Source organism: Mustelus asterias, chromosome 3, assembly GCF_964213995.1.
Source record: "Mustelus asterias chromosome 3, sMusAst1.hap1.1, whole genome shotgun sequence".
Taxonomy (NCBI): Eukaryota; Metazoa; Chordata; class Chondrichthyes; order Carcharhiniformes; family Triakidae; genus Mustelus; species Mustelus asterias.
In genome coordinates this window covers 20,672,464-20,697,880 of record NC_135803.1, presented here as the reverse complement: position 1 = coordinate 20,697,880, position 25,417 = coordinate 20,672,464, and the positions used below count along the sequence as shown (strand labels likewise).

Sequence of the window (25,417 nt, the reverse complement as noted above, 5' to 3'; positions counted from 1 at the left end):
TGCATGGTTTCCCCAATGTACCATGCCTCGGGACATCCTTTCCTGCAGCGTATCAGGTAGACAATGTTGGCCGAGTTGCAAGAGTAGGTACCGTGTACCTGGTAAATGGTGTTCTCACGTGAGATGATGGCATCCATGTCGATGATCCAGCACGTCTTGCAGAGGTTGCTGTGGCAGGGTTGTGTGGTGTCGTGGTCACTGTTCTCCTGAAGGCTGGGTAGTTTGGCTGGCTGGCTGGCTTTAGGGATTCACATTCTAATCAGTATTCTGTAACTTGATGTTGTGTCTCTGTGCACTGTTTGAGAGCACATTTCCACTCCATCTGACGAAGGAGCAGCGCTCCAAAAGCTTATGGTATTTGCTACCAAATAAACTTGTTGGACTTTAACCTGGTGTTGTGAGACTTCTTACTAGAGTTAACTATGCATTCCTCCCATCCCAGTCAAAACGCAGCATCCTGTAAAGCTGGCATGGTCACACCAAACTAATATCCTCGAAATCGAGCTGCTGAATTAAAAATTGGCGAGACTGAAGTGTCTTCAGTGAGACCTTCCTTGCAGATAAGAGTTGGTGTTTGATTAACAATCTTCGGCTTCAGCTAACATGAAGGGCAGGCTCAATATTTCACACTTGAATGAATGTCATGATGGTAATTGCAACCACTGAATTGATGTCTTGTTGCATGTACTGACTAGAATGTGCCGGTTACAGCACAGTTGGCATTCACATCAGGAAGTTGGGGTATTACAAAGGTTATGCATCAGTCTGATTTAGTGTGTAGTAGAGAAAAATCTATTTGGCAAGGATGAAAGCTAAAACACCATCAAAACCTACCATTGAGAGGCGACCATTGTCTGTATGCTTTATTTTTAAACCTACTTTTGAGCATGATTGTGTTGTACTGAAAGCCCACACTACGTAACTACAACTATATTTCTTTTTATTTTATGTGGGATGTTTTTGAGATTTAAAAAATCTATATGAATAATCAAGACAAAAATTTGTGTTTTTTTACTAATGGTCACAACCTTTTGCTTCTGAGAATCCCGTTTGTTATTAAAAATTCCACAAACCTTCTGAGATGCAAGTATTTTTAGTAAAAATTGGCTGTACAGTTGAAGAAATTTATTCTTTTATTAGTGTCACAAGTAGGCATATATTAACACTGCAATGGCGTTGTTGTGAAAATCCCCGAGTCGTCACATTCTGATGCTTGTTCGGGTACACTAGGGGAGTATTTATCAGCATGGCCAATGCACCTAACAAGCACGTCTTTCAGGCTGAGGGAGGAAACCGGAGCACCTGGAGGAAACCCACGCAGACACAGGGAGAGCATGCAGACTCCGCACAGACAATGACCCAAGCCGGGAATCGAACCCTGGTCCCCTGGTGCTGACAGGCAGCGTTGCTAACCACTGTGCCACCGTGCCGAACGCAATGTGAAACCCATTGCCGCTGTTGAGCAGCAATTCTCGTGCCAACTTCAAATCTGATGTCACATGACTTCCCTCTCCAATTAAAGCATATATTTTTTAAAAAAAACACATTTCAATCATGAAAATACTAACACTAAGCAACATTTGATAATCCAGCTATAACTTTTAGCAATCAGGTGTATTAAATACTTGCCTTTCTCGCTCCTCCCCGTGCCTCTGCTGACATTCCGAACTGAGCTTCACTTCACTTCACACTTGGAGTTGGCATGAGGCTGTGGTGGCTCCAGGAAATGACATCAGAAGCTTGAAACCTACCGAGCCAGCACCTTCTCCTCCCCCCTGTTGTGTCACAAAATTTCTAAGTCCAACGGTAGATTGTTTTATTTGTATTCTGTTGCATCGAAGACTGGAGTAAGACTGCATTGTGAGCAATCTTACAATAAAATTTTGGCTTTGTAGAAAGGTGGAGTGGAAAGACAGAAAATACAAATAGAGAAGGGAGAAATCATAAGATAAAAGGAAGATTGATGGACATAGGCTGAAGTTAAATGTGCCAGCAATAATTTTCAAATTTCATGTTTGATTCAAACCACAACAATAACTTGTATTCATATAGCACCTTTTAATGTAATAGGAGTGCTATGAGGCAATATTTGACACATATGGAGCCATTAGGGCAGATGACCATAAACTTGCTTAAAAATTGGGTTTTAAAGAGTGTCTCAAAAGAGAAGAGGTTTATTGAAGGGAAAATCAAATAAATAAATCAAAGAAGGAGTGGGTACAACTTGCTGCAAGCAATACAGAACAATTTAACAACCAGTCCAGTGAGAGTATCGTTATACTTCGACATTTTGCTTCAGTTTAATTGTTAAGATTCATCTCCACACAATGGCGAGAGTAACAGAAAAAGAGGAAGAGTAATAAATTTTTCACATTGATAAATTGATCTGAAACATAAACTTAGTTTGATTCCCTGCAGGGCCCAAATAAATTTATTTTGGGAGTTGTTTTCGTAACAAACCTGTGGGACCAATTAGCACTGGCACAAGCTCCAGTTCTTGCCTTATCCTTCCATGGTTGTTCTCCACCAGATTTGACCTCCACGGCTTTCCCAGGAGATGCCAACACTAATCAGCAGAGCTGTGGCAACCCACAACATGACTACCACTTGCCTTTGCCGCTGGCACCAGGCAGGCTGGCAATTCCTACTTCCTGAGGTGCTCATTGCCACTAATTGGGCGCTGAGTCCAGCTCCTAACCAAAGAGCCCATTTGCATTTGTTTTAAAAAAAAGCATGATGGGTGCTGCAGCTTGGGCGCGGGATCCGAATCCAGAATTCACCTGAGTAGCAGGTTCCTGACCACAGATTAAAAACCTAACCCTTGTTACGGACAGTACATTTCCTCCCCCGAAAGGACTGGGCGACACAGTGGTTAGCTTTGCTGCCTCACAGTGCCAGGGACCCGGGTTCAATTCCGGCCTCGGGTCACTGTCTGTGCGGGTTTGCATGTTCTCCCCGTGTCTGCGTGGGATTCCTCCGGGTGCTCCAGTTTCCTCCCACAGTCCAAAGGTGTGCGGATTAGGTTGATTGGCCGTGATAAATTGACACTAATGTCAGGGGATTAGCAGAGTAAATATATGTGGTTCCGGGAATAGGGCCTGGGTGGGATTGTGGTTGGTGCAAACTCGATGGGCTGAATGGCCTTCTCCTGCACTGTAGGGATTCTATGACATTGGCGAACGGTCCATCGGCTTTCACTGATCCTATTTTCCTTATTTCATAGAATCATAGAAACCCTACAGTGCAGAAAGAGGCCATTCGGCCCATCGAGTCTGCACCGACCACAATCCCACCCAGGCCCTACCCCCATATCCCTACATATTTTCCCACTAATCCCTCTAACCTACGCATCTCAGGACACTGAGGGCAATTTTAGCATGGCCAATCAACCCTAACCCGCACATCTTTGGACTGTGGGAGGAAACCGAAGCACCCGGAGGAAACCCACGCAGACACGAGGAGAATGTGCAAACTCCACACAGACAGTGACCCAAGCCGGGAATCGAACCCAGGTCCCTGGAGCTGTGAAGCAGCAGTGCTAACCACTGTGCTACCGTGCCACCTTAAATATTTCTAAATATTTAAAAGAGAATCCAAATTTTCCAACTGCCACAGTGAGATTTGAGATTTGTGTTGCCTAGAAATAAAGTGCAGGGAGTTTGAAGTGATTCGTAGCCTGGCATAATCTGGGAAAGTAATTTAATATTCTTGACTATAATTTTTTTTAAATAGTGTCCATGAAAGCCTGGGAGAAGGGGGATTGCAATTAGGAGCAGTGCCCAGGCTGTTTTTCTAGTAATTGTCCAGGATTGAAGTCAGTTGTAGTGTCCCCATCTGAATAAAGTTGTTAAACAGCAGAATTGAAGGATTAAAGGCCTTGCCAGAGGTGGGTAAATTGCCAACAGCACTTTGAACTCAGCTACATTGTAGTACGCCTCAGAACGTGAAGGTGAAAGGATAAAAAGAGTATTATTTTTATTCATTTATGGAGTGTGGGCATCGCTGGGATTAACCATCCCTAAATGTCCCTGTCAACTTGCTTCAATGTTACTCGCTTGCCTGTAATGGGCGTGTTCAATTTATATAATTGAGGCATTTCCTGAGTCAGATTCTACCAATCTTATTTGATCAGTAATGTGACAACCGGAAGAACAAACTTTGTAAGCAGAAACTAAAGTGATTAATGATTAAGTTTATAATCATTGTTGCAAGCTTTAGTACTATTTTATTCCATTTAGATTGAATCTTGGATTATAAAGAATTCTAAAAGCAGTTCAAAACAAAATTTCTTAGCTAGATATGTTATCATGCAAGTTTTAAATGGGGTAGCATGGTGGCACAGTGGTTAGCACTGCTGCCTCACAGCACCAGGGACACAGGTTCAATTCCCAGCTTGGGTCACTGTCTGTGTGGAATCTGCACATTCTCCTCGTGTCTGCGTACGTTTCCTTCTGGTGCTCCAGTTTCCTCCCACAGTCCAAAAATGTGCTGGTTGGATGCATTGGACATGCTAAATTCTCCCTCTGTCTACCGGAACAGGCACCAGAGTGTGGCGACGAGGGGATTTTCACAGTCACTTAAATGCAGTGTTAATGTAAGCCTACTTGTGACACTAATAACTTTAAATAACTTTAACTTTATATTTTGGAATTGTAACTGACATCAGGCAAGGCTGCGAGGGATGGTTTAGGGAATGCCTGTAGAATTTGGCAGTTGATAATCCAGATAAAGTTCAGTGAAATGCTTGGCAGTTTTCATAAAATATGATGGTGTTAGTATTAAGGTTGAACAATTTCTGAAGGACAGTTTAAACATTTGTTTTGGAATTGTCAGTAAGTATTTGGCTGGCTTTGATTTGATTTATTATTGTCACATGTATTAACATACAGTGAAAAGTATTGTTTCTTGCGCGCTATACAGACAAAACATACCGTTCATAGAGAAGGAAACGAGAGAGTGCAGAATGTAGTGTTACAGTCATAGCTAGGGTGTAGAGAAAGATCAACTTAATGCAAGGGAAATCCATTCAAAAGTTTGACAGCAGCAGGGAAGAAGCTGTTCTTGAGTCGGTTGGTACATGACCTCAGACTTTTGTATCTTTTTCCCGAAGGTGGAAGAGAGAATGTCCGGTGTGCGTGAGCTCCTTAATTATGCTGGCTTCTTTGCCGAGGCAGCGGGAAGCGTAGACCGAGTCAATGGATGGGAGGCTGGTTTGTGTGATGGATTGGGCTACATTCACGACCTTTTGTAGTTCCTTGCGGTCTTGGGCAGAGCAGGCGCCATCCCAAGCTGTGATACAACCAGAAAGAATGCTTTCTATGATGCATCTGTAAAAGTTGGTGAGAGTCATAGCTGACATGCCAAATTTCCTTAGTCTTCTGAGAAAGTAGAGGCGTTGGTGGGTTTTCTTACCTATAGTGTCGGCATGGGGGGACCAGGACAGGTTGTTGGTGATCTGGACACCTAAAAACTTGAAGCTTTCAACTCTTTCTACTTTGTCCCCGTTGATGTAGACAGGGGCATGTTCTCCTTTATACTTCCAGAAGTCTATGACAATCTCCTTTATTTTGTTGACCCTGAGGGAGAGATTATTGTTGCTGCACCAGTTCACCAGATTCTCTATCTCATTCCTGTACTCTGTCTCATCATTGTTTGAGATCCGACCCACTACGGTAGTGTCAGCAAACTTGAAAATCGGATTGGAGGGAAATTTGGCCAAACAGTCAAAGGTGTATAAGGAGTATAGTAGTGGGCTGAGAATATCACCTTGTGGGGCACTGGTGTTAAGGATGATCATGGAGGAGGTGTTGTTGCTTATCCTTACTGATTGTGGTCTGTGAGTTAGGAAGCTCAGGATCCAGTCGCAGAAGGAGGTGCCGAGGCCCAGGCCATGGCGTTTGGAGATGAGTTTCGTGGGAATAATACTGTTGAAGGCTGAGCTATAGTCAATACATAGGAGTCTGACATAGGTGTCCTAGTTATCTAGGTGTTCCAGGGCTGAGTGCAGGGCCAGGGAGATGGCGTCTGCTGTGTACCTCTTGCGGCCGTAGGCAAACTGTAGTGGATCCAAGTAGTCCGGGAGGCTGGAATTGATTCGTGCCATGACTAGCCTTTCGAGACACTTCATAATGATGGATGTCAGAGCCACCGGCCAATAGTCATTAAGGCACGCTGCTTGGTTTTTCTTAGGTACTGGGATGATGGTTGTCTTCTTGAAGCAGATAGGGACCTCAGGTTGTTGTAAAGAGAGGTTGAAGATGTCTGTAAATACCCCCGCCAGCTGATCCACGCAGGATCTGAGTGCTCGTCCGGATACTCCATCCGGGCCAGTCGCTTTCCATGGGTTGACTTTCAAGAAGGCTGCTCTGACATCTGCAATGGTAACCCCCAAATACAGGGTCATCCAGGACTTCCAGAGTGGAGGGCATGCTCTCACTGACCTCTTGCTCAAAATATGCATAGAAGGCTCAGTTCCTGTAAGAGTTTGCTTAATAAATTTCCAGCCAATAGTTTTTTAAAAAATAAAACACTGCAGATGCTGGCGATCTGAAACAAAAACAGGAAATGCTGGATAAACCCAGCAGGTCTGGCAAGATTTGTGGAGAGTGAAACAGAGTTAATGTTTCGAATCCAAATGACCCCTCTTTGGAACTCTTCATTCTGAAGAAGTCACGTTGGTCTCGACGTTAACTGTTTTTCTGTCTCCACAGATGCTGCAACACCTGCTGAGTTTTTCCATGTGCCGTTGGTTCACCCACAGTGCTGTTTGGGAGGAATTCCAGGGTTTTGACCCAGCAACAATGAAGTAATGACCATGTCAGGATGGTGTACAGAATGGAGGGGAACTTGCATGTGGTGGTGTTCCCTTGTATCTGCTATCCTTGTCTGTCTCGGTGGTACTGGACGTGGGTTTGGAACATGTTGAAAGAGCCTTGGCAAGTTGCGGCAGTGTGCCTTGTAAATGGTGTGCACTGCTACCAGTGTGTGTCAGTCGTGAAGGGAGTGGCTCTTGGAGGTATTTGGGTGGGACGCCATTCAAGTGCGCAGCTTCATCCTGGAAGGTTTTGAGCTTCTGGTGTTGATGGAGCTGTACTCATCCAGGCAAGTGAAGTGTATTCCATCACGCTCCCTCCTGAGAAGTGCTTTGTAGATGGTGGAAAGGCTTTGGGAAGTTGGGAGGTAAGTTACTCGCCACAGAATTCCCTGCTGCTGACTTACTCTTGTAACCACAGTATTTAAATGGTTGGTCCAGTTCAGTTTCTGGTCAATGGTAATCCCCAGGATGGTAATGGAGTATGTTTCAGCACTGGTAATGCCACTGCATGTCAAGGGGAGATGGTTGAATTCTCTCTGATTGGAGTTGCTCATTGCTTGGCACTTGTGTGGCACAAATGTCCCTTGCCGCTTGTTATCTCAAGTCTGAATGTTGCCCATGTCTGGCTGAATATGGGCACAGACTACTTCAGTACCTGAGGAGTTGTGAATGATGCTGAACCTGGTGCATGTACCATTACATAAAATATTTGAGGCAATTTTTTGGGTGAAAGTCACAATTCACAATTTTCCTGTTCCCATTGAGGTCAGCAGCATGTGTACTTGGTGCTTCTTCCTCATTTGGTCTAAGTGAAGCTTGTGCTGCTCGCTGCCTGATTGCAAGTCATATTTTCCATTTGATCAGTGCATTCTGTATAAGTACTTGCTTCACGTTATTAAACAAGAAGCTGATGTTTTGATCATCATTAAACGTAATTAGGTAAAATAACCAAAGGCTCAATTTTCTCTTGGTTCAGAGTGATGATCTTCTGGGAGCCAGAATCCAGAGAGCTACAGGTTGAGAGAGAATTTTATTAAAAGGTTCTGCTGCGCCAGAGCAAACGTCAGGACTTTGGGTTCAATGGCTGGTATAAGGGTTGGAAATGGGCCGAATAAGAATTGGTCATCAAATGTAAACTTTTTTTTTGAAAGTCCGGCTGGAGGCCTGTGACTAGTGGTGTTCTGCAGGGCTCTGTATTGGGACCTCTGCTGTTTGTGATTTATATAAATGATCTGGAAGAAGGAGTAACTGGGGTGATCAGTAAGTTTGCGGACGACACAAAACTGGCAGGACTTGCAGATAGTGAGGAACATTGTCAGAGGCTACAGAAGGATATAGATAGGCTGGAAATTTGGGCAAAGAAATGGCAGATGGAGTTCAATCCTGATAAATGCGAAGTGATGCATTTTGGTGGGAATAATGTAGGGAGGAGCTACACGATAAATGGAAGAACCATAAAGGGTGTAGAGACGCAGCGGGACCTGGGTGTGCAAGTCCACAGATCTTTGAAGGTGACGTCACAGGTGGAGAAGGTGGTGAAGAAGGCATATGGCATGCTTGCCTTTATAGGACGGGGCATAGAGTATAAAAGTTGGGGTCTGATGTTGCAGATGTATAGAACGTTGGTTCGGCCGCATTTGGAATACTGCGTCCAGTTCTGGTCGCCACACTGCCAGAAGGACGTGGAGGCTTTGGAGAGAGTACAGAGGAGGTTTACCAGGATGTTGCCTGGTATGGAGGGGCTTGGTTATGAGGAGAGATTGGGGAAACTGGGGTTGTTCTCCTTGGAAAGACGGAGGATGAGGGGAGACTTAATAGAGGTGTATAAAATTATGAAAGGCATAGATAGGGTGAACGGTGGGAGGCTTTTCCCCGGGTTGGTGGTGACGTTCATGAGGGGTCATAGGTTCAAGGTGAAGGTGGGGAGGTTTAACACGGATATCAGAAGGACATATTTTACACAGAGGGTCGTGGGGGCCTGGAATGTGTTGCCAGGCAAGGTGGTGGAGGCGGACACACTGGGAACGTTTAAGACTTATCTAGACAGCTATATGAACGGAGTGGGAATGGAGGGATACAAAAGAGTGGTCTAGTTTGGACCAGGGAGCGGCGCGGGCTAATTGTTCTTTGTTTCTCGTTTCAAGGCTTCATTCTATGATCATCTTGCTGGTGCCAGTACAGAGCGAGACTGCGGATAGTTGGGAACCTGTCTCGGGGGCAGGGAATTCAGATGGTGTTCGTAAAGCAGAAGTGGAAATGAATAGGGTTGGGAAGCATTTTCTGATCAGGGCCAGTGTGATCTCCTGGACTCGTTTCGATCGCCTCAGGGGGTCGGAGAGGAATTTCCCAGATTTTCTTTTCCCCATATTGGCCCTGGGGTTTTCACTCTGGGTTTTCACCTCTCCCTGGAGATCACATGGTCTGGAATGGGGGGGTGGGGGTGAGTTAATAGGTTGTGATGAAAAAAGCATCGTAGCTGTGAGGGACAGCTCGGTGGATAGGATATTAGGATGTAGATAGGCTGGAAAATTGGGCGGGGATCCTGGATTCAGGATTCAATCCTGGACCGGGGAGCGGCGCGGGCTTGGAGGGCCGAAGGGCCTGTTCCTGTGCTGTATTGTTCTTTGTTCTTTGTTCTTTGAATATATGTAAATTTCCATCTTTTGAATTTGTTAAACAAGGAACATAAAAGGCAATTGTTTTTACAAACTATCATTAGTCTCAATGAGCTTTCTCCACCGCCCTCTTGGATAGACTGATCCTGTATACCTACCCTATCACTACAACTTTCAGCTTTTTGCTTTCGACGTGAAAAAGATTTGAGAGCCAGTGAGACACAGAAATCATAAAAGTTTAGCATTTATGGTATCACGAGGCTATGCCTCTTTATTTTTGAAAACATGATTTATCAATTTTCAACCGACTTGAACTTTAGCGATTTGAACTGAGACAGAGCGAACTGCTTTAAAATGCAAGGCCACGTCCCGAGGTGAAGATAAGGAACCAACAAATTGCCCTCGGGTGAGTGTGACAAGAGAGAGAGATTTCCTGTAATCCAGACATCCATCACAGCTCATAAATGTCTAAGGAAGAGACAGTAAATATTGGAGCTTGAAACCATGGTTGCCATAGACAGTCGCACAAAAAAAACCTCTTGGAAAAACACAATGTGGACGACTTTGAGCCTGTGTTAGCTGTCAGCGCAAATGACAAAGTGGACCCAGAAACTCGAGTTGGGAAATGAGATTCTTGCTGACGTTCGAGAAGCAAAACCTACCAGCAAGCCCAGATCTTGTAATAATTGCAACATCTTCTACATCTGACAGTATCCAAAGAAAAGCTAACCCAACTTCACCACAATGTTTAAAATCTACACACAGGACACTAAACCATGTTTTGTTTTACATTTTATTCTTTATGGGGTTGTAACTCCCTTTCTGGTGTGTGGATGACTGCATGAGGGCCGAATGCTTGATGTTGCGTTTTCATCATTTTTCTTTGGTCAGCAGTTAATAAATTTTCTCTCTCTCGCTCTGTCTTTGACTCGAAAGTCTTGTTAGATTGGCTTCTTATCAACTGAAATAGTTACAACATTGTGATTTGGAAATGGCAAAAAAGAAACTTAAACTTTTTGTTGTGACCAATTGAGGAGAACTAGTTTGCCCCTTCTCACCTGATTGTAACAGTGAAGATCAGTTTGCATTTTTAACGCACTTGAATTGTTTCCCTTGCAAGTTCAGTGAAATGTTCTCAGTCTGGTGTAATTTTCTGGTTGACTGGCCAGCTATTGTTTACAGAAGCACAAACCATTACTCTGCTTTTATATTGTAACCAGAAATAGGCTGTGAAGTCATTAAGGGCAAGGCAATGTCTAAAACACAAATAAGCTAACTGGCTTTGCTGAAACAGGGCGTTCCCCTTTCTGTGTCTAACATGATGGTAACAAGTTTAACAACACCAGGTTAAATTTGTTAAACTTCTGACTGTTTACCCCAGTCCAACGCCGGCACCTCCACATCATGCCTCACATGATGGTGCAGGGAGCAGCATTTACAGCCAAAGCATTTTAAGCATCTGTGTTGATCAATTTACTTTCAATCTTATCTATAAGTCCCAGTTTAATTTATGAAGGCTAACAGTCTTTATCTTGCCTCTACTCGAATGTAATTGGTTTTTCCATTTCCTTAGTGAGTTCGAACTTTCATCAAGTGCATGAAAAATGTGGACAATGTGTGTGCACCCAATCCATAGATCCTCCAACCTGGCACACGACTTGTGTGATACTGGCTAGGATACTTCGGATGGTGGGGTTTCCCATTGGGAACATATTCCTGCCAACTCTTCCTGCCCCACAGCCACTTCACTCTCGAATGAGCATCAGTTGGTTGCAGGTAGCACATCCACCCCACATAATCAGATTGGCCAGGAGCTCCCTAGTCTCTGTAGGGACGGGAGTTGCAGAGGACAGCAGAGGAGCTTCCTGAAGATGTTGGAGCCTAAGTGCTGGGACTTGGGAAAGGTCTTCGGGCAGGGAAGATAGGGAAAATGTGTTGGGGTGAGGGGAAGGTTGGGGAGAGGGAGGCTGCCCCTGAAGTTAGAAGGAAACCCAGCTTGAAGTCTAATCCCGATCATTTTTGGGCAGCCCCCTGAACTGGGAAATCCTTCTGTCAGCCTAAAAATTGAGGCTGGGCAAGAAATGGCCCTCAAAAGTATCCCAATTTGGGCGTGCGTGAGTGACCTGTCCGAGGCCTCTGTCGCCCCAGCATAAAATCGCTGCATGGTTGAGGCAGGCTGGTAGGAATCCCATTCTTTCTATTTCACACTCTCCCCTCCCCACACTTTTCTAAAAACTTGCTGGGGAGCATGAAATTCAGGCCACTGACTCTTAAGGGAGGGTTGAAACACGCATTGTTGAGGGCGAGGTGCCAATTTCAGGAAAACTCATACGCTTTCACACATGGATTGTAATGTTGGGAAGTCACTTCAAACAATTTTCAAAATTTTTAGAAAAACCTTCGGAAAATAGTGGCCTTGACCTGGCAAATATTCTTGCTGAGGTTGTGAAAAGGCAGACTATTTGTCACACATCACTGAGTCATGAGTAACAGTCTTATTAATGACTAGTTTTAAAACAAACAAACACTCCTTTTCAAAACTGATTGTTCTCTCGTGTACTCCATGTATGTCCTGCTTCAAGAATTAAAGCTATTGAATTGATCTTGTGCTCCAATTAGGTCTGAAAGCATAAAGAAGACCATCCAGTTCAGTTAAAGATGGAAAACCACACAACTCACATCTCCCGGGAAGACCTGGAGGAAATGAAGGAAGCCTTTAACAAAATAGGTATGGTTTCTGTCTGTTGTAGAACTTTGACTTTCATCCACCATTCTATTTTGGTGAAACAAAAGCTGTATGGACATGATCGTGCTGCTGTAATTAACTTCTGGACTGTTAAGAAAATACTTAAATCAGCATTTTGTTACTGAAAGATGATGTGATTTAAAGAGCAAGAAAGGGAAAAATCCTTTAGGTTCGCTATAGATACAAGGTGCAGGATTTCTGCCCTGAGGGGAAGGGGGCACTACCTGTGCATGAGCGGTAGGTAGTGAGTTAAGGTTTGTCAGAGACCAGAATTTTTTTTTATTTGTACCTTTCTGTACTTTTAATTCGAATCAAAATGACCAATTCAAATTAAGTCTAATCATGGTCCCCACATGACAGACAAACAAACAAGATCCAAGCTGACAGGATGAGACATTGAACCCCCTCCTGGGACCATGGATCTGAGGCTGACTGGAATTTTCCTGTTGGCCTGCAGGCCCTCTGCAACTTTAGTAATTGCATGGAAGTGGCCTCCTGGCCAGTCGACTAGGGTTCAAGATTACCCTAATTGGCCAGTCAGGACAAAATCAATGTTGATGACTGTTCCTGCTATGGTATGTGGTTTGACCCTGACATTGGAGGGCCAAAATGCAAACTCCTGCCATATTTGCCAAGTATTTCCCATGACATGCTACTTTCATCTTCTAAATAGCCCAGCAAGCAATGATTAATTTGAAATAGCTAATAAACACAGCCCATCAATATGATTGCTTGCTGAATTATTAATCTAATTCTCCAAACTCTGTAGACAGTGTATGTGGAGTGAAATGACCAAGAATGCAAGAAATAGAATTCGGAGTAGATTATATAGCATGTTGAGCCTTTTCCACCATTCAATACAATTATCGCTGATCTTGGACTTCATTTCCACTTGCCTGCCAACTCTTCAAGTCCCTTGATTCCGTAAGATACCAAAGGTATGTCTATCCCAGCCTGAGTGAAGAAATCTTTCCTCACCTCAATCCTGAATGATTAGCCACTTATTCTGAGACTGTGTCCCCATATTTTAGATTTCCCTAAACAGTGGAAACAATCTGTGCCTCCCAATCAAGCTCCTTCAGAATTTTGCACACTTCAGTGAGATCACCTTTCTTCTACCTCCAGAGAAAATAGACCCAATTTTCTCAGCCTCTCATCATAGGACAACCCCCTCATCCCAGGAACCAATTTAGTGAACCTTTGTTGTACCACCCCCAATGCAAGTACATTATTTCTTAAACATGGAGACCAGAATTGCACACTGTACTCTAGTTGCACAATGTACTCCAGTTGTGGCCTCACCAAAACCCTGTACATCTCCAGCAAAACTTCTTTATTCCTGACTCCAATCCCTTTGCAATAAAGGCCAACATGCCACTTGCTATTTTTTGAATATTAACTTTGTGTTCCATGTACAAGCAAGTCTCTTTGAACATCTACAGTTAAATGTTTCTCACCTTCTTAAAAATAATTCAGCTCTTCTATTCTTTCAACCAAACGAATAACTTAATTTCTCTACATTATAATCCATCTGCCATCTTTTGTCCACTCACTTAACCTGCCTGTGCAACTTTGCAGCCCCTATGTCCTTTCACCCAACTTTGTATCACCAGCAAACTCTTATGAAGAGATCTATCCCTGTAACCCTGCACATTTACCACGGCTAATGCACCTATCCCGCACATCTTTGGACTGTGGGAGGTTACTGGAGCACCCTGAGGAAACCCATCCAGACATGGAGAGAACATGCAAACTCCACACAGAGATGGTCAGAATTGAACCCAGATCTCTGGTGCTGTGAGGCAGCAATGCTAACTACTGTGCCACTATGCTGCCTTGTTCTACCCTTGTTCAGACTTGTTCTAATCTTGCTATGCTTTTCTCAGTGAATTGTTAACATTTACTTAATAATGGATTCCAGCATTTTCCCAACAACTAATGTTAGCTTAATTCCCTTTTTGCTCATTCTCTTGCTCTTTCTCCTTAAAGTGCATTAACTGAATTAACCTGATTTTCTTTTTAAAGATCTTGACAATTCTGGCTACGTCAGTGATTATGAGCTTCAAGACCTCTTTAAGGAGGCAAACCTTCCTCTGCCCGGTTACAAGGTGCGCGAAATTGTGGAACAAATTCTAACTGTCGGAGACCGCAACAAAGACGGAAAGATCAGTTTTGACGAATTTGTCTCGGTGAGTGAACGTTTGTATTTATTTTCAGTGCTTGGTAGTTCTTCTTTTGGTTCTTTGTCCTTTTGTATATTTCCAAACATGTAGTAGTTTCTACACAACCTTTAACTGAACAATTAACCAGATGTTTCGGTTGGGTTGAATGGGAAGTGAAATGGTCCCTTGCTTAGCATTAATACCTCTGTTTATCTCCGAAGAATCCTAAGTATAAAGATTAGTTAAACTATGTCTTTGTCTGGTCTATTTGAACTGCGGGTAGGATTTTCCAGCCCTGCCATTCCCCGCCCAATGGCCTGTTTCCTTGTGGCGGAGACGGCATGCTATTGTCCGCTTGTGGGATCTTCCAGTCCCACTGATGTCAATAACATTTTGCATGGATTGCCCACCTTGCTGCCGGGGATGCTGCCATGGGGAGGGGGGTTGTCTTTGGCAGGATCGGAACATCCTGCTGACGGGAAAAAGGGCTGGAAAATCTGGCCCTATGTTTATTTTCCCCTGTAGTCCTTGAATTCTACAAGCTGGAATGGGTTTGGGTTGATTCTTCCAAGTTCACTGTTAACTCTGCTCTCCAGGTTGGCCTGCAGAAGGCACACTTCTGGAGTGCATGTTTGATTGATCCTTTATCCACCATACATTGTTCCAGCTACAGAGCTTCTGTTGTACTAAACAGTTCCTAGAGGGCAGCTATACTGGAGCTGAGTACTCAAAATTTTGGAATGGTGCAGCACAATTGAGGGGATTATCTTTTAAACACATTGAATGCATTACCTGAAAATGTGATGGAGGCAGATTCAATCATGGCTTCAAGACAAAATTGGATGGAAGCTGAAGGGAGTTATTTGTGGAGCGGTGGGATTTGTAGTGGACTGGGCTGAATGACTTCCTGTACTGTAACCAATTCTATGATTCAGACACCAGTTATCTCACTAATCTCCTATTAGATTCTAATCTTTCTTCCATGGTAGGTTGCAGCATTTCACATGTGTATCGGAGTACTTTTTAGTTGTGATGTTGGAGTAATTTTTTCACCCTGTAGGTGGAGAGGATCTTGAATGCACTGCCTTAAAATGTGGCAGAGGCAGAAACCTTAATCTCATTTGTTACAGACAGGAATCAGAGAGAATTAAAACCTCTGTTCCCTTCCCTTGCTGCCCATGATCAATTTATGTTTTGAAAAAGAAGAGGTCAGTGTTTTAGAACCTTTAAATTTATTTATTGGTGTCACAAGTAGGCTTACGTTATCGCTGCAATGAAGTTACTGTGAAATTCCCCCAGTCGCCACACTCTGGCGCCTGTTCGGGATAATTTAGCATGGCCAATGCATCTAACCAGCACATCTTTAGGACTGTGGGAGGAAACCGGAACACCCGGAGGAAATCCACACAGACACTGGGAGAACATGCAAACTCCACACAGGCAGTGATCCAAGCTGAGTTTGCTGCATTTGTGGAATTGAAAAGAAACCGGCTTGGAAACCTTACGATGTTCACCAAGTCTTAAAACATAGATGTTGCTGGCTTATTTGTTGCTGTTTCTGGAGTAGTTTGTAGGCGGTCCTTAAAGATTAAAAGGAAGATAAATATCATTGCCTGACCATGTGTTTGCTCACAGTCCTCTCTTCCAAATATGATGTACTTCAGTGGATTAGCCATAGCCTGAGCCATTATTAACAAGCACTCACCTTGAGGTCTGAGATACCATCATCTTGATTTCAGAATGATACATTCAAGTCAGGAAGCACCTTTATGAATGGTTTCAGAAGAGTAGTGACACTTAGTCTGGAATGTATTCTTTTGTCCTTTTGAGACAGTGCAGTAATTGAATCCATAGACCAAGTCAGGTGAATCTAGGCAACATTCATTCCAATGTCCATTTTTAAGAAAAAGGCCAGTTCCAGAACATTCCAGTACCATTTGTGTTTTACAGTTATGAATATGAAATTTCGTTACTAGACACAACACATTTCAAAACCACACAGGGTCACAGTCTCAGATTAAGGGGTCAGCCATTTCGGATCAGGATGAGGAGAAATTTCTTCACACGATTGGGTATACAGAGTTGCAAAGATTCACAAGAGCTGTGAATGCTCATTCACTGGGTATCTAAGAGATCGGAGCCAATAGAGTTTAGGGTATTAAGGGATATATTGTTGGAAAGTAGCAGTGAGGTCTAAGATCAGCTATGAACTTGCTGAAAGATGGAGCAGCTTAAAGGGCCTGTATTAGTTCCTACTTTCTGTTGTGTGTGGCCTGGAGGGAAATGTGCAGCTGATAATGGAGGAAAGAGTCTTCTGCTGTAATTTGGGTTAAGCCACATTGACCAAACATGAAGGGAGCTTTACCCTGCTTCTAACCTCTCTGAGATATGATTGGAGAGTATTTGTGTTAGAATACTTGAGGGAGAATAGCTATACATAAGTTCCAGAAATGAAGTTTCTCTCCTTCAGCTCAAAAATATATTTCTGAGTAATGTACTGGTGTTTCAATGTATTACACACACACCCTTTTTCTGTGTGACCTACCTCTGCTGAGTCACAGATTAGCTCATGAAGCAATGGAATTTGGTTCTCATCTGTGAATCTATTGTGTTGTGGTATCCAAGGATGAAATACAAAAAGATGAAACAAGTGAACACAATCATCAAAGAAATACAAAGATTAAAAACTGTGATTCTGTTGTCATTCACCAATCCTTTCTCCTCAGTAGCAGCACATGTTCTGATTGGTACAATTGCTGTCTCTCTTGTAAATTTACAGTAGTCAAGATGAAGGGTTAAAATCTATTGAGATACATTCTGTTCCTCACTTTTTACATCATGGAGGGCCTATGGAGGCAGGGTATGAAGGGCGTGGCAAAATCTGATCGGGAGGAGGGGGGCGCACTCTGCGCACCCTGCAGTGGGATTGGATTGGGGGGAGGGGGCGCTGCTGCGGGGACTAGGTGCACATGCATTGTGGGACTCACGATCAGCCAGGGCCCCTGCGATTGCAGGGGGTGGGGAGCTGGTTGAGGCTGTCTGCAGTAGAAGGGGCCTGACAGCTCACTCTGTCTGTCAGAACCCTAGAGTTACTATTGAGCATGTGCAGAATCAGAGGTCTGCACATGCACAATAGCTCCCTCTACATGCTGGCTGGTGAATTAAAATGTGGAGATGCCAGCATTAGACTTATGCAGGAAAGGATGTCCCGAGGCATGCACCGGGGAGGCCATGCAGACGCTACGACAACGGATGAATGAACACCGCTCGACAATCACCAGGCAAGACTGTTCTCTTCCTGTGGGGGAGCACTTCAGCAGTCACGGGCATTCGGCCTCTGATCTTCGGGTAAGCGTTCTCCAAGGCGGCCTTCACGATACATGACAATGCAGAGTCGCTGAGCAGAAACTGATAGCCAAGTTCCGCACACATGAGGACAGCCTCAACCGGGTTCTTGGATTCATGTCACACTATCTGTAACCCCCACGACTTGCCTGGGCTTGCAAAATCTCACTAACTGTCCTGTCTGGAGACAATACACATCTCTTTAACCTGTGCTTAACCCTCTCTCCACTTACATTATCTGTACCTTTTAAGACTTGATTACCTGTAAAGACTCACATTCCAACCATTATTTTGTAAATTGAGTTTGTGTCTATATATGCCCTGTTTGTGAACAGAACTCCCACTCACCTGACGAAGGGGCAGCGCTCCGAAAGCTAGTGGCTTGTGCTACCAAATAAACCTGTTGGACTTTAACCTGGTGTTGTGAGACTTCTTACTGATGAACTAAATCCAGCCCACTGCCTGCAACAGCTAGATCTAGACCAATGGTCTAGACCATTTCTTCAGTGGCTAAGCGTGTAAGATAAGGACATGAAAACTCACCCAAATATATATTTCTCATTTTTTACAACACATTTGGAAAGATTTGCTTTTGTTAAAACTTTATAACCTGAAGCTGAAGTATGAAGCCTAATTGATTTTAAAATTGGGTATTTTGAGATCCTATCAGACATTACGCTTGAAAGTTATAGTGTGCATTAAAAAAAGGTGAGGGAAGGGCATTATATTCATTGTCTTAATATTGCTTTATTTGCTATCCTCCCTGCCTTTTAGGCAGCCCATTGGCTGCCTCACAGCGCTAGGGACCCGGCTTTGGTCATTTTCTGGTGATTTTTCAGATTTCCAGCCTCTGCGTGCTTTGTCATTTTGTAAGTGACAAACAGGAAATGTGTGTTAGACGGAAGATGTCAAAATGGCAATTTTTTTTGAAGATAATACAGCAGGCAGTGCAGCTGTGCCTTTAAACTTAAACTCGGATGAGTGCTTCCTCCTGGCAAAGGGCAACACTCTTGGTCTTTTGTGGCTGAATTTCCTTACTGTTCCACAAAGAGAAGCCCTATATTTCAAAAGAACACAAGAGTTGGGAGTAGGCAGTTCAGCTCCTCGTACCTGCTCTGCCATCTTGGCCTCAATTCCACTTTCCTGCTCGTTCACCATAGGCCTTCAAACTCTTGTTAATTAAAAATCTGTCCACCTCTTCCTTAAATTTACTCAATGTCCTGGCATCCCCCATGCTCTGGGGTAATGAACTCCAGAGACTCTCGACCCTTTGAGAGAAATAATTTCTCCTCATTTCTGTTTTAAATATGTCACTCCTTATCCTAAAACTATGACCTCTCGTTCTAGATTGCCCTACAAGAGGGAAACATTCTCTCCACGTCTACTTTGTCAATCCCTTTATCATATTTACCTCAATTAAATCTCCTCACATTCTTCTAAACTCCAGGGAGTATAGACCTAAGCTACCCAATCTCGCTAGGTAAGACAAACTCCCTCATCTCTGGAATCAATCCAGTGAACCTCCTCTGAACTGCCTCCAGTGCGACCGCACCCACAAGTAAGGGGATCAAATCTGTGCACAATATTCTAAGTGCGGTTTTACTAATACTTTTTACAGTAGTAACAGCACTCCACTACTTTTATATTCCATTCTTTTATCAATAAAAGCCAAGATTCCATTTGCCGCCTTTATTATCTGCTGTACCCGCATACTAGTTTTCTGCAATCCATGCACGATTACGCCCAGATCCCTCTGCACCGAAGCACTCTGAAGTTTCTCTCCATTTAGATAATTTGCCTTTGAATTTTTCCTCAGTTATCCACTTCATCTGCTGAATTTTGCCCATTCACTTAACCTATCCATATCCATTTGTAAATTTCTTATTTTATCGCAACTTACTTTCCCACCTACTTTAGTCTTCAAAAGAAGGTTGCCCTGAAACTTGCTCCAATATTTATCGTCATGCAGAGATTTTGAGGAAGATCTTCAAGAATCAAGTCTGTGTGAGATGCTAACTGGTCGAGTAACCTTTTCTTAAATGAATGAAAGGAATTCCATGACACACAATTTTAAATTGTGTTTGCAATTGGTTTTGTTTTTTGTAATCCAAATGAAATGAAAATCACCAAATGAGCTTTGTTCATTGAACTTCTCTACATTCTGTGCTCCATAAGGCCATAATAGGAGGAGCAACAGCAATTGGCCCTTAAGCCTGTTCTGCTATTCGATATTATCATGGCAGATTGCCTGACTTGACTCCCTTGTAATATAACTCAGTCAAATCAGTTCCTGTTTCTTTTTCAAACAAATTGCAGGTTTTCCAGGAGCTGAAAGACAAAGAGATCAGCAAAACATTCAGAAAAGCCATCAACAAAAAAGAGGGGATTTGTGCAATTGGTGGAACGTCTGACCGCTCCAGTGAAGGAACACAACATTCTTACGAAGGTACATTCCCTGCTTCCTTCAAGGTGTTTGCTACTTGACCAAACCCCTCAGCAGTTCTCGGGGCAGAGGGAGAGTCGGTGAGTTCGACACAGCACTGGATGTTCATCTTGAGACCCAAGTTCAAATCCAGGTCAAATCGATGGGATGAGAATTGGAGTTGCTGGTTGTAGGGATACTAAACTTAATCCAATAGTTAATTCAGGAGAAACATCCTTACCAGAAGAGTAATAAGAATGAGGATTTATGCCATGGCCAACCTGAATATCAGGAGAGACTGACTACAGCACTCCATGAATAATGCCACATTGCAGGAAGAATGTGAAGGCTTTGGAAAGGGTGCAGAAGAGGTTTACCTGGATTAGAGAGTATGAGCTATAAGGAGAGGCTGGACAAACTAGGGTTGTTTTCTCTGGAGTGGCGGAGGCTGATGGGAGACCTGATAGAAGTCTATGAAATCATAACAGGCATAGATAGAGTTGACAGAATATTTTACCCAGAGTTGAAATGTCAAATACTCGGGGGCACACACTCTCACAAGTGAGAGGGAGAAAGTTCAAAGGAGATGTGAGGGGCAAATCTTTTTACAGAGTGGTAGGTGTCTGGAATATGCTGCTGGAATGGTGGTGGAGGCAGATGTGATGGGAGCGTTCAAGGAGCTTTTACAAATGCAAGGAATAGAGGGATATGGACCAAGGGCAGGCAGAAGGGATTAGTTTGATTTGGCGTCATGTTCAGCACAACATCATGGACCAAAGGGCCTGTTCCTGTGCTGTACTGTTCTATGAGCTCATGAGTGGAAATAGGCTGTAGTTACCACATGAGTGGAGTTCTTTATCATGTGACATGGCTATACTCCCATCAACCATACCTGGATTTTAATTTGGAAGGGAGCATTATTTTTGTAACTCAAAATAATCCCTGGAAATTTATTTCTGATGACTGTCTTTGTGACAGCTACCTCTGGAAATTTTTTATTTTTATTTTTCCGCATGGATATTATCAGCAACCTTAATGGGCACATTGTGTGCTGAATTGAAAAGACCTGCGTCTCTGTAGAAGTCGCGTTGAACTCCATAAATAACCTATGAGCTATTTGTGTTTTTAATCTCTTGGCACTGGCTTTGGGAAACAACTCTTTTTTTTCTTTGCTGAAACATTGTTCTCGTATTGCTTCAGAATTTAAAGCCATTATTGTGACCTTTATAACAGAGGTAGATTTTGACAGATATTTTCTTAATGTAAACACTTGTTTCACTTCTTTGATGCCACATGGCTATAGGGCTTGTCCAACATGAAGGCGCGCTTCGTATAAGTGAGAAGGCAATCTCTTAAATGTTTTCCATGTTTTTATTGAGTGCCTTTGATTTTTGTTTGTTACTTTCTGGCCCTGCACTTGGTCATTGGAAATCAAAGCTTGCTAACAAATTTTTTTTTTCCAAGACTAATTCTTCTCTTGTGGCTTTCTCCTCCTTCTCCTACTCGCGTGCTTTTTCTCATCAGATTTTTATATGTGAAGTGCTTCGAGATATTTTAAGAAACTTGAAAAGCAGTATGATAAAATTAAGCCCTTTTTCTTTTGTTGGACTGATGTTCCGATGGACATACTGGTCAGGGTTTCTTTACCTCAGTTTCTTGTGTAGAGCCTTCACAAGAATGTATATAAAATTTACAGTGGGTGCACATTGTTAATGCAAATTGTCTGTTATAAATGTTGGATGGCAGAAGCATCATTTGCCTCAAATATCTCCCAGAGGATTTAGGGGGCGGTGGAGGCAGGGGTAAAGGTTCTAAAGCTAAAATAACAAGGACTTGCTTCTGTATAGTGCCTGGCAGACATACTTAGCCAATATCTTCAAATGTTGTCACTATTGTAATGTAAACAACAATGTGATCATAACCAGATGGTTTGTTTTAGTAATGTTAATTGAGTGATTAATATTGGTCAGGACACCAGGAATAATCCGCCTGCCCTTTGAAGTCATGTCACTTGAGAGAGCAGATGCAATAGCACTGCTGTGGCCGGATGAAGAACTGCACCAGGAGGCTTGAGGCCAGGGCCGGAATTCTCTGGTCTGGCACGCCCCGCTACCGCTGCCAGCAAGAATGGAGAATTTGGTGATCAGTGAAATCTCTGTTCACAGTAGCGGGACTGGATAATCCCAGCCACATGCAAGGTCAGAGAATTCCGGCCCAGGTCCAGGAATTTGGCTGTTTAACCTTTCATCATTAATGGAGAGGATTTGAAATTCTCTAAGATATCCTTATATTTCAGTGGCAACACTAATTAGATAAAGAAACTGTATTTACTCATTTGGCACAAAACACACAAGAATTTGAAGCTGCCCCCCCCCCTTCACCCCCATCCTAAAAATTCAGGCAAGTAATTTAAATCTGCCCTTAATTATTAAGTTCAGCTGAGAAACTATATGATTTTGATTTGATTTATTATTGTCACATGTATTAGTATACAGTGAAAAGTATTCTTTCTTGCGCACTATACAGGCAAAGCATACCGTTCATAGAGAAGGAAAGGAGAGAGTGCAGAATATAGTGTTACAGTCATAGCTAGGGTGCAGAGAAAGATCAACTTAATATGAGGTCGGTCCATTCACAAGTCTGGCAGCAGGGAAGAAGCTGTTCTTGAGTCGGTTGGTATGTGACCTCAGACTTTTGTATCTTTTTCCCGATGGAAGAAGGTGAAAGAGAGAATGTCTGGGGTGCATGGGGTCCTTAATTATGCTAGGTGCTTTTTCGAGGCAGCGGGAAGTGTAGACAGAGTCAATGATTGGGAGGCTGGTTTGTGTGATGAACTGAGCTTCGTTCATGGCCCCTTGTAGTTTCTTGTAGTCTTGGTCAGAGCAGGAACCATACCAAGCTGTGATACAACCAGAAAGGATGCTTTCTATGATGCATCTGTAAAAGATGGTGAGAGTCGTAGTGGACATGCTGAATTTCCTTAGACTCCTGAGCAAGTAGAGGCGTTGGTGGGCTTTCTTAACTATAGCGTTGGTGTGGAGGGACCAGGACAGGTAGAAACTTGTAGCTCTTGACCCTTTCCACTTCATCCCAGTTGATATAGATGCACCTGGACAGATGTATGAATTTACACCCAATGTTGAATTTCATGATACAAGTTTCTTCCAATGTTTGCAGCATCATACATCTTGATCCTTGGGTTGCTAAATGTATCCCTGAATATTTTTGTTTCTTTTTCATGTTTTCCTGCTCATGACAACTGTTCATTTGACCCCAAGAAAAGTTTCCAAATAAATATCTGCATTAAGACCACTATTTCCACCACAATAACATTGCCAGCCTCTGCCCAGCTTCAGCTCAACTGTTGCATCCATGCCTTTGTTTACCTTTAGACTTGACTGTTCAAATGTTCTCGTCAGCCTCCCATGTTCGATTCCATGTTCTTATTCAAAACTCTGCTGCCTATATTCTAACTCATCAAGTCTAGTTTGCCCATCGCTTTGCATTCGCTGATGTACAATGGCTCCCAGTTAAGCAATGCTTCTATTTTAATTCTTACCCTTGTTCTCAAATCTCTCTCTGGCATCACACCTCATCCTTCAACCTTATGACCCTCCCAAGGTATTTTTAGTCCTCTTCGTCTGGTCTTCTCAGCATCCTTTATTTTAATCGCCCACTGTTGGTAGCTATGCTAAGACCCTAAACTTCGAAGTTCCCTCCTGCCGATCAAACTCTCTTTCCTCCTTTAAGACGCTCCTTAAAACCAACCTTCTGGACCAAACCTTTGGTTTTCTGATGCCCTTGGTGTTAAATTTTGTTTAATAATACCCCCTATGCTGTGCCTTGGGATGTTTTTTGATGCTAAAGATGTTAGATACGTGAAAGGAGAAGGAGTAGACAATATGGTCCATCAAGCCTGCTCTGCCATTCAGTATGATCATGGCTGGCCTTGGGCTTCAATTTCATTTTCTTGCTTATTCCCTGAGACCAAAAGTCTGTCTATCCCAGCCGTGAATGTATTTCATGATGAAGCGTCCCCAACTTTCTGGGGTAGAGAGGTCCAGAGATTCACAACACTGAGTGAAGACATTTCTCCTCATGTTGATCCTAAGTGATTGGCCCTTTATCCTGAGATTAGGCCACCATGTTTTTGTTTCCACTGGCCGGAGAATGTATGCCTCAGTGTCTAACCTATCAAGCCCCTTCAGAATTTTGTAGATTTCAATGAGATCGCCTCTCATTCTTGTAACCTCTAGAGAAATTCGACACTATATTTGCTCAGTCTCTCATCATAGGACAACCTCTTCATCCCAGGAACCAATTTAATGAACCTTCGCTATACTGCCTCCAATAGAAGAATATCCTGTCTTAAAAATTGAGACCCAAAACTGCACACTGTATTCCAGATATAGTCTAATCAAAATCCTTTCTGATTTTGGCAAACCTTCTTTATTCTTGCATTCCAATTCCCTTTCAATAAAGGTCAACATGATATTTTCCATTTTAATTATTTGCTGCATCTGCATGCTAACTTCCTGCATTCCTTGTATGAGCGCACCCAAGTCCCTTTGAACATCAACACTTGACAAGTTTCACATCTTTTCAAAAATATTGTGGCTTTCTGTTATTTCAACCAAAACGAATAACTTCATACTTCCCCACACTACTCCATCTGCCATATTGTTGCCCACTCACTTAACATGTTTATAGATCTATTTGCAGCCCCTCTGTCCTCCCCACAGCTTCCGCTTCTACCCAGTTTGGTATTCATCAGCCAGTGTGAACACATTATGTCTCTTCATCTAAGTTATTATGAGACACCAGCAGTGATCCATTATTTGCTACCTGTCAACCTGAAGCTCTGTTTATGCCTACCGTTTGCTTAGTATCCATTTAGTAATCCTCTCTCTGAGCTAATATGTTACTCCCAACTATGAGCCCTCATCTTGCCTTTTAACCTTTTTATTGACACCTTTTTGAATGTCTTTTTGGAATTCCAGATATACCACATCTACTGATTTCCCCTTTATCTACCCTACTAGTTAATAATTCTAATAAATGTCAAATAGAATTTCCCTTTGGTAAAATCATGTTGATTTGTTCTCATCATACTTTTCCAAGTGCATTGTTTGAAACTTCCTTCATAATAGATTTTCAGCATTTTCCAAACAACTGATGTTTGGTTAATTGGCCTGTAGTTCAATGTTTTCTTCCCATTCCTTTCTCGAAAAGTGGTATAATATTTGCCAACTTTCAATCAGGTGGAACTGTTCCTGAATCTGAGGAATTTTGGAATATCGTGACTAATGCATC

The 25,417-nt window shown here is 42.9% G+C and overlaps 1 protein-coding gene across 2 annotated transcripts in view; it reads left to right on the top strand.

Moving 5' to 3' along the window:
• Nucleotides 1–25,417, top strand: part of LOC144487614 (plastin-1-like) — a 143,909-nt gene that overhangs the window by 59,850 nt on the left and 58,642 nt on the right. The window contains exons 2-4 of one of the 2 annotated variants that reach the window (XM_078205705.1): nt 12,049–12,157; nt 14,201–14,364; nt 19,999–20,128. In XM_078205705.1, the coding sequence (XP_078061831.1) occupies nt 12,088–12,157; nt 14,201–14,364; nt 19,999–20,128 (364 nt within the window). In that variant the 5' untranslated portion in view covers nt 12,049–12,087. Of the gene's footprint in view, nt 1–12,044; nt 12,158–14,200; nt 14,365–19,998; nt 20,129–25,417 lie in introns of both variants that reach the window. The other variant, XM_078205708.1, reaches the window with a different exon arrangement.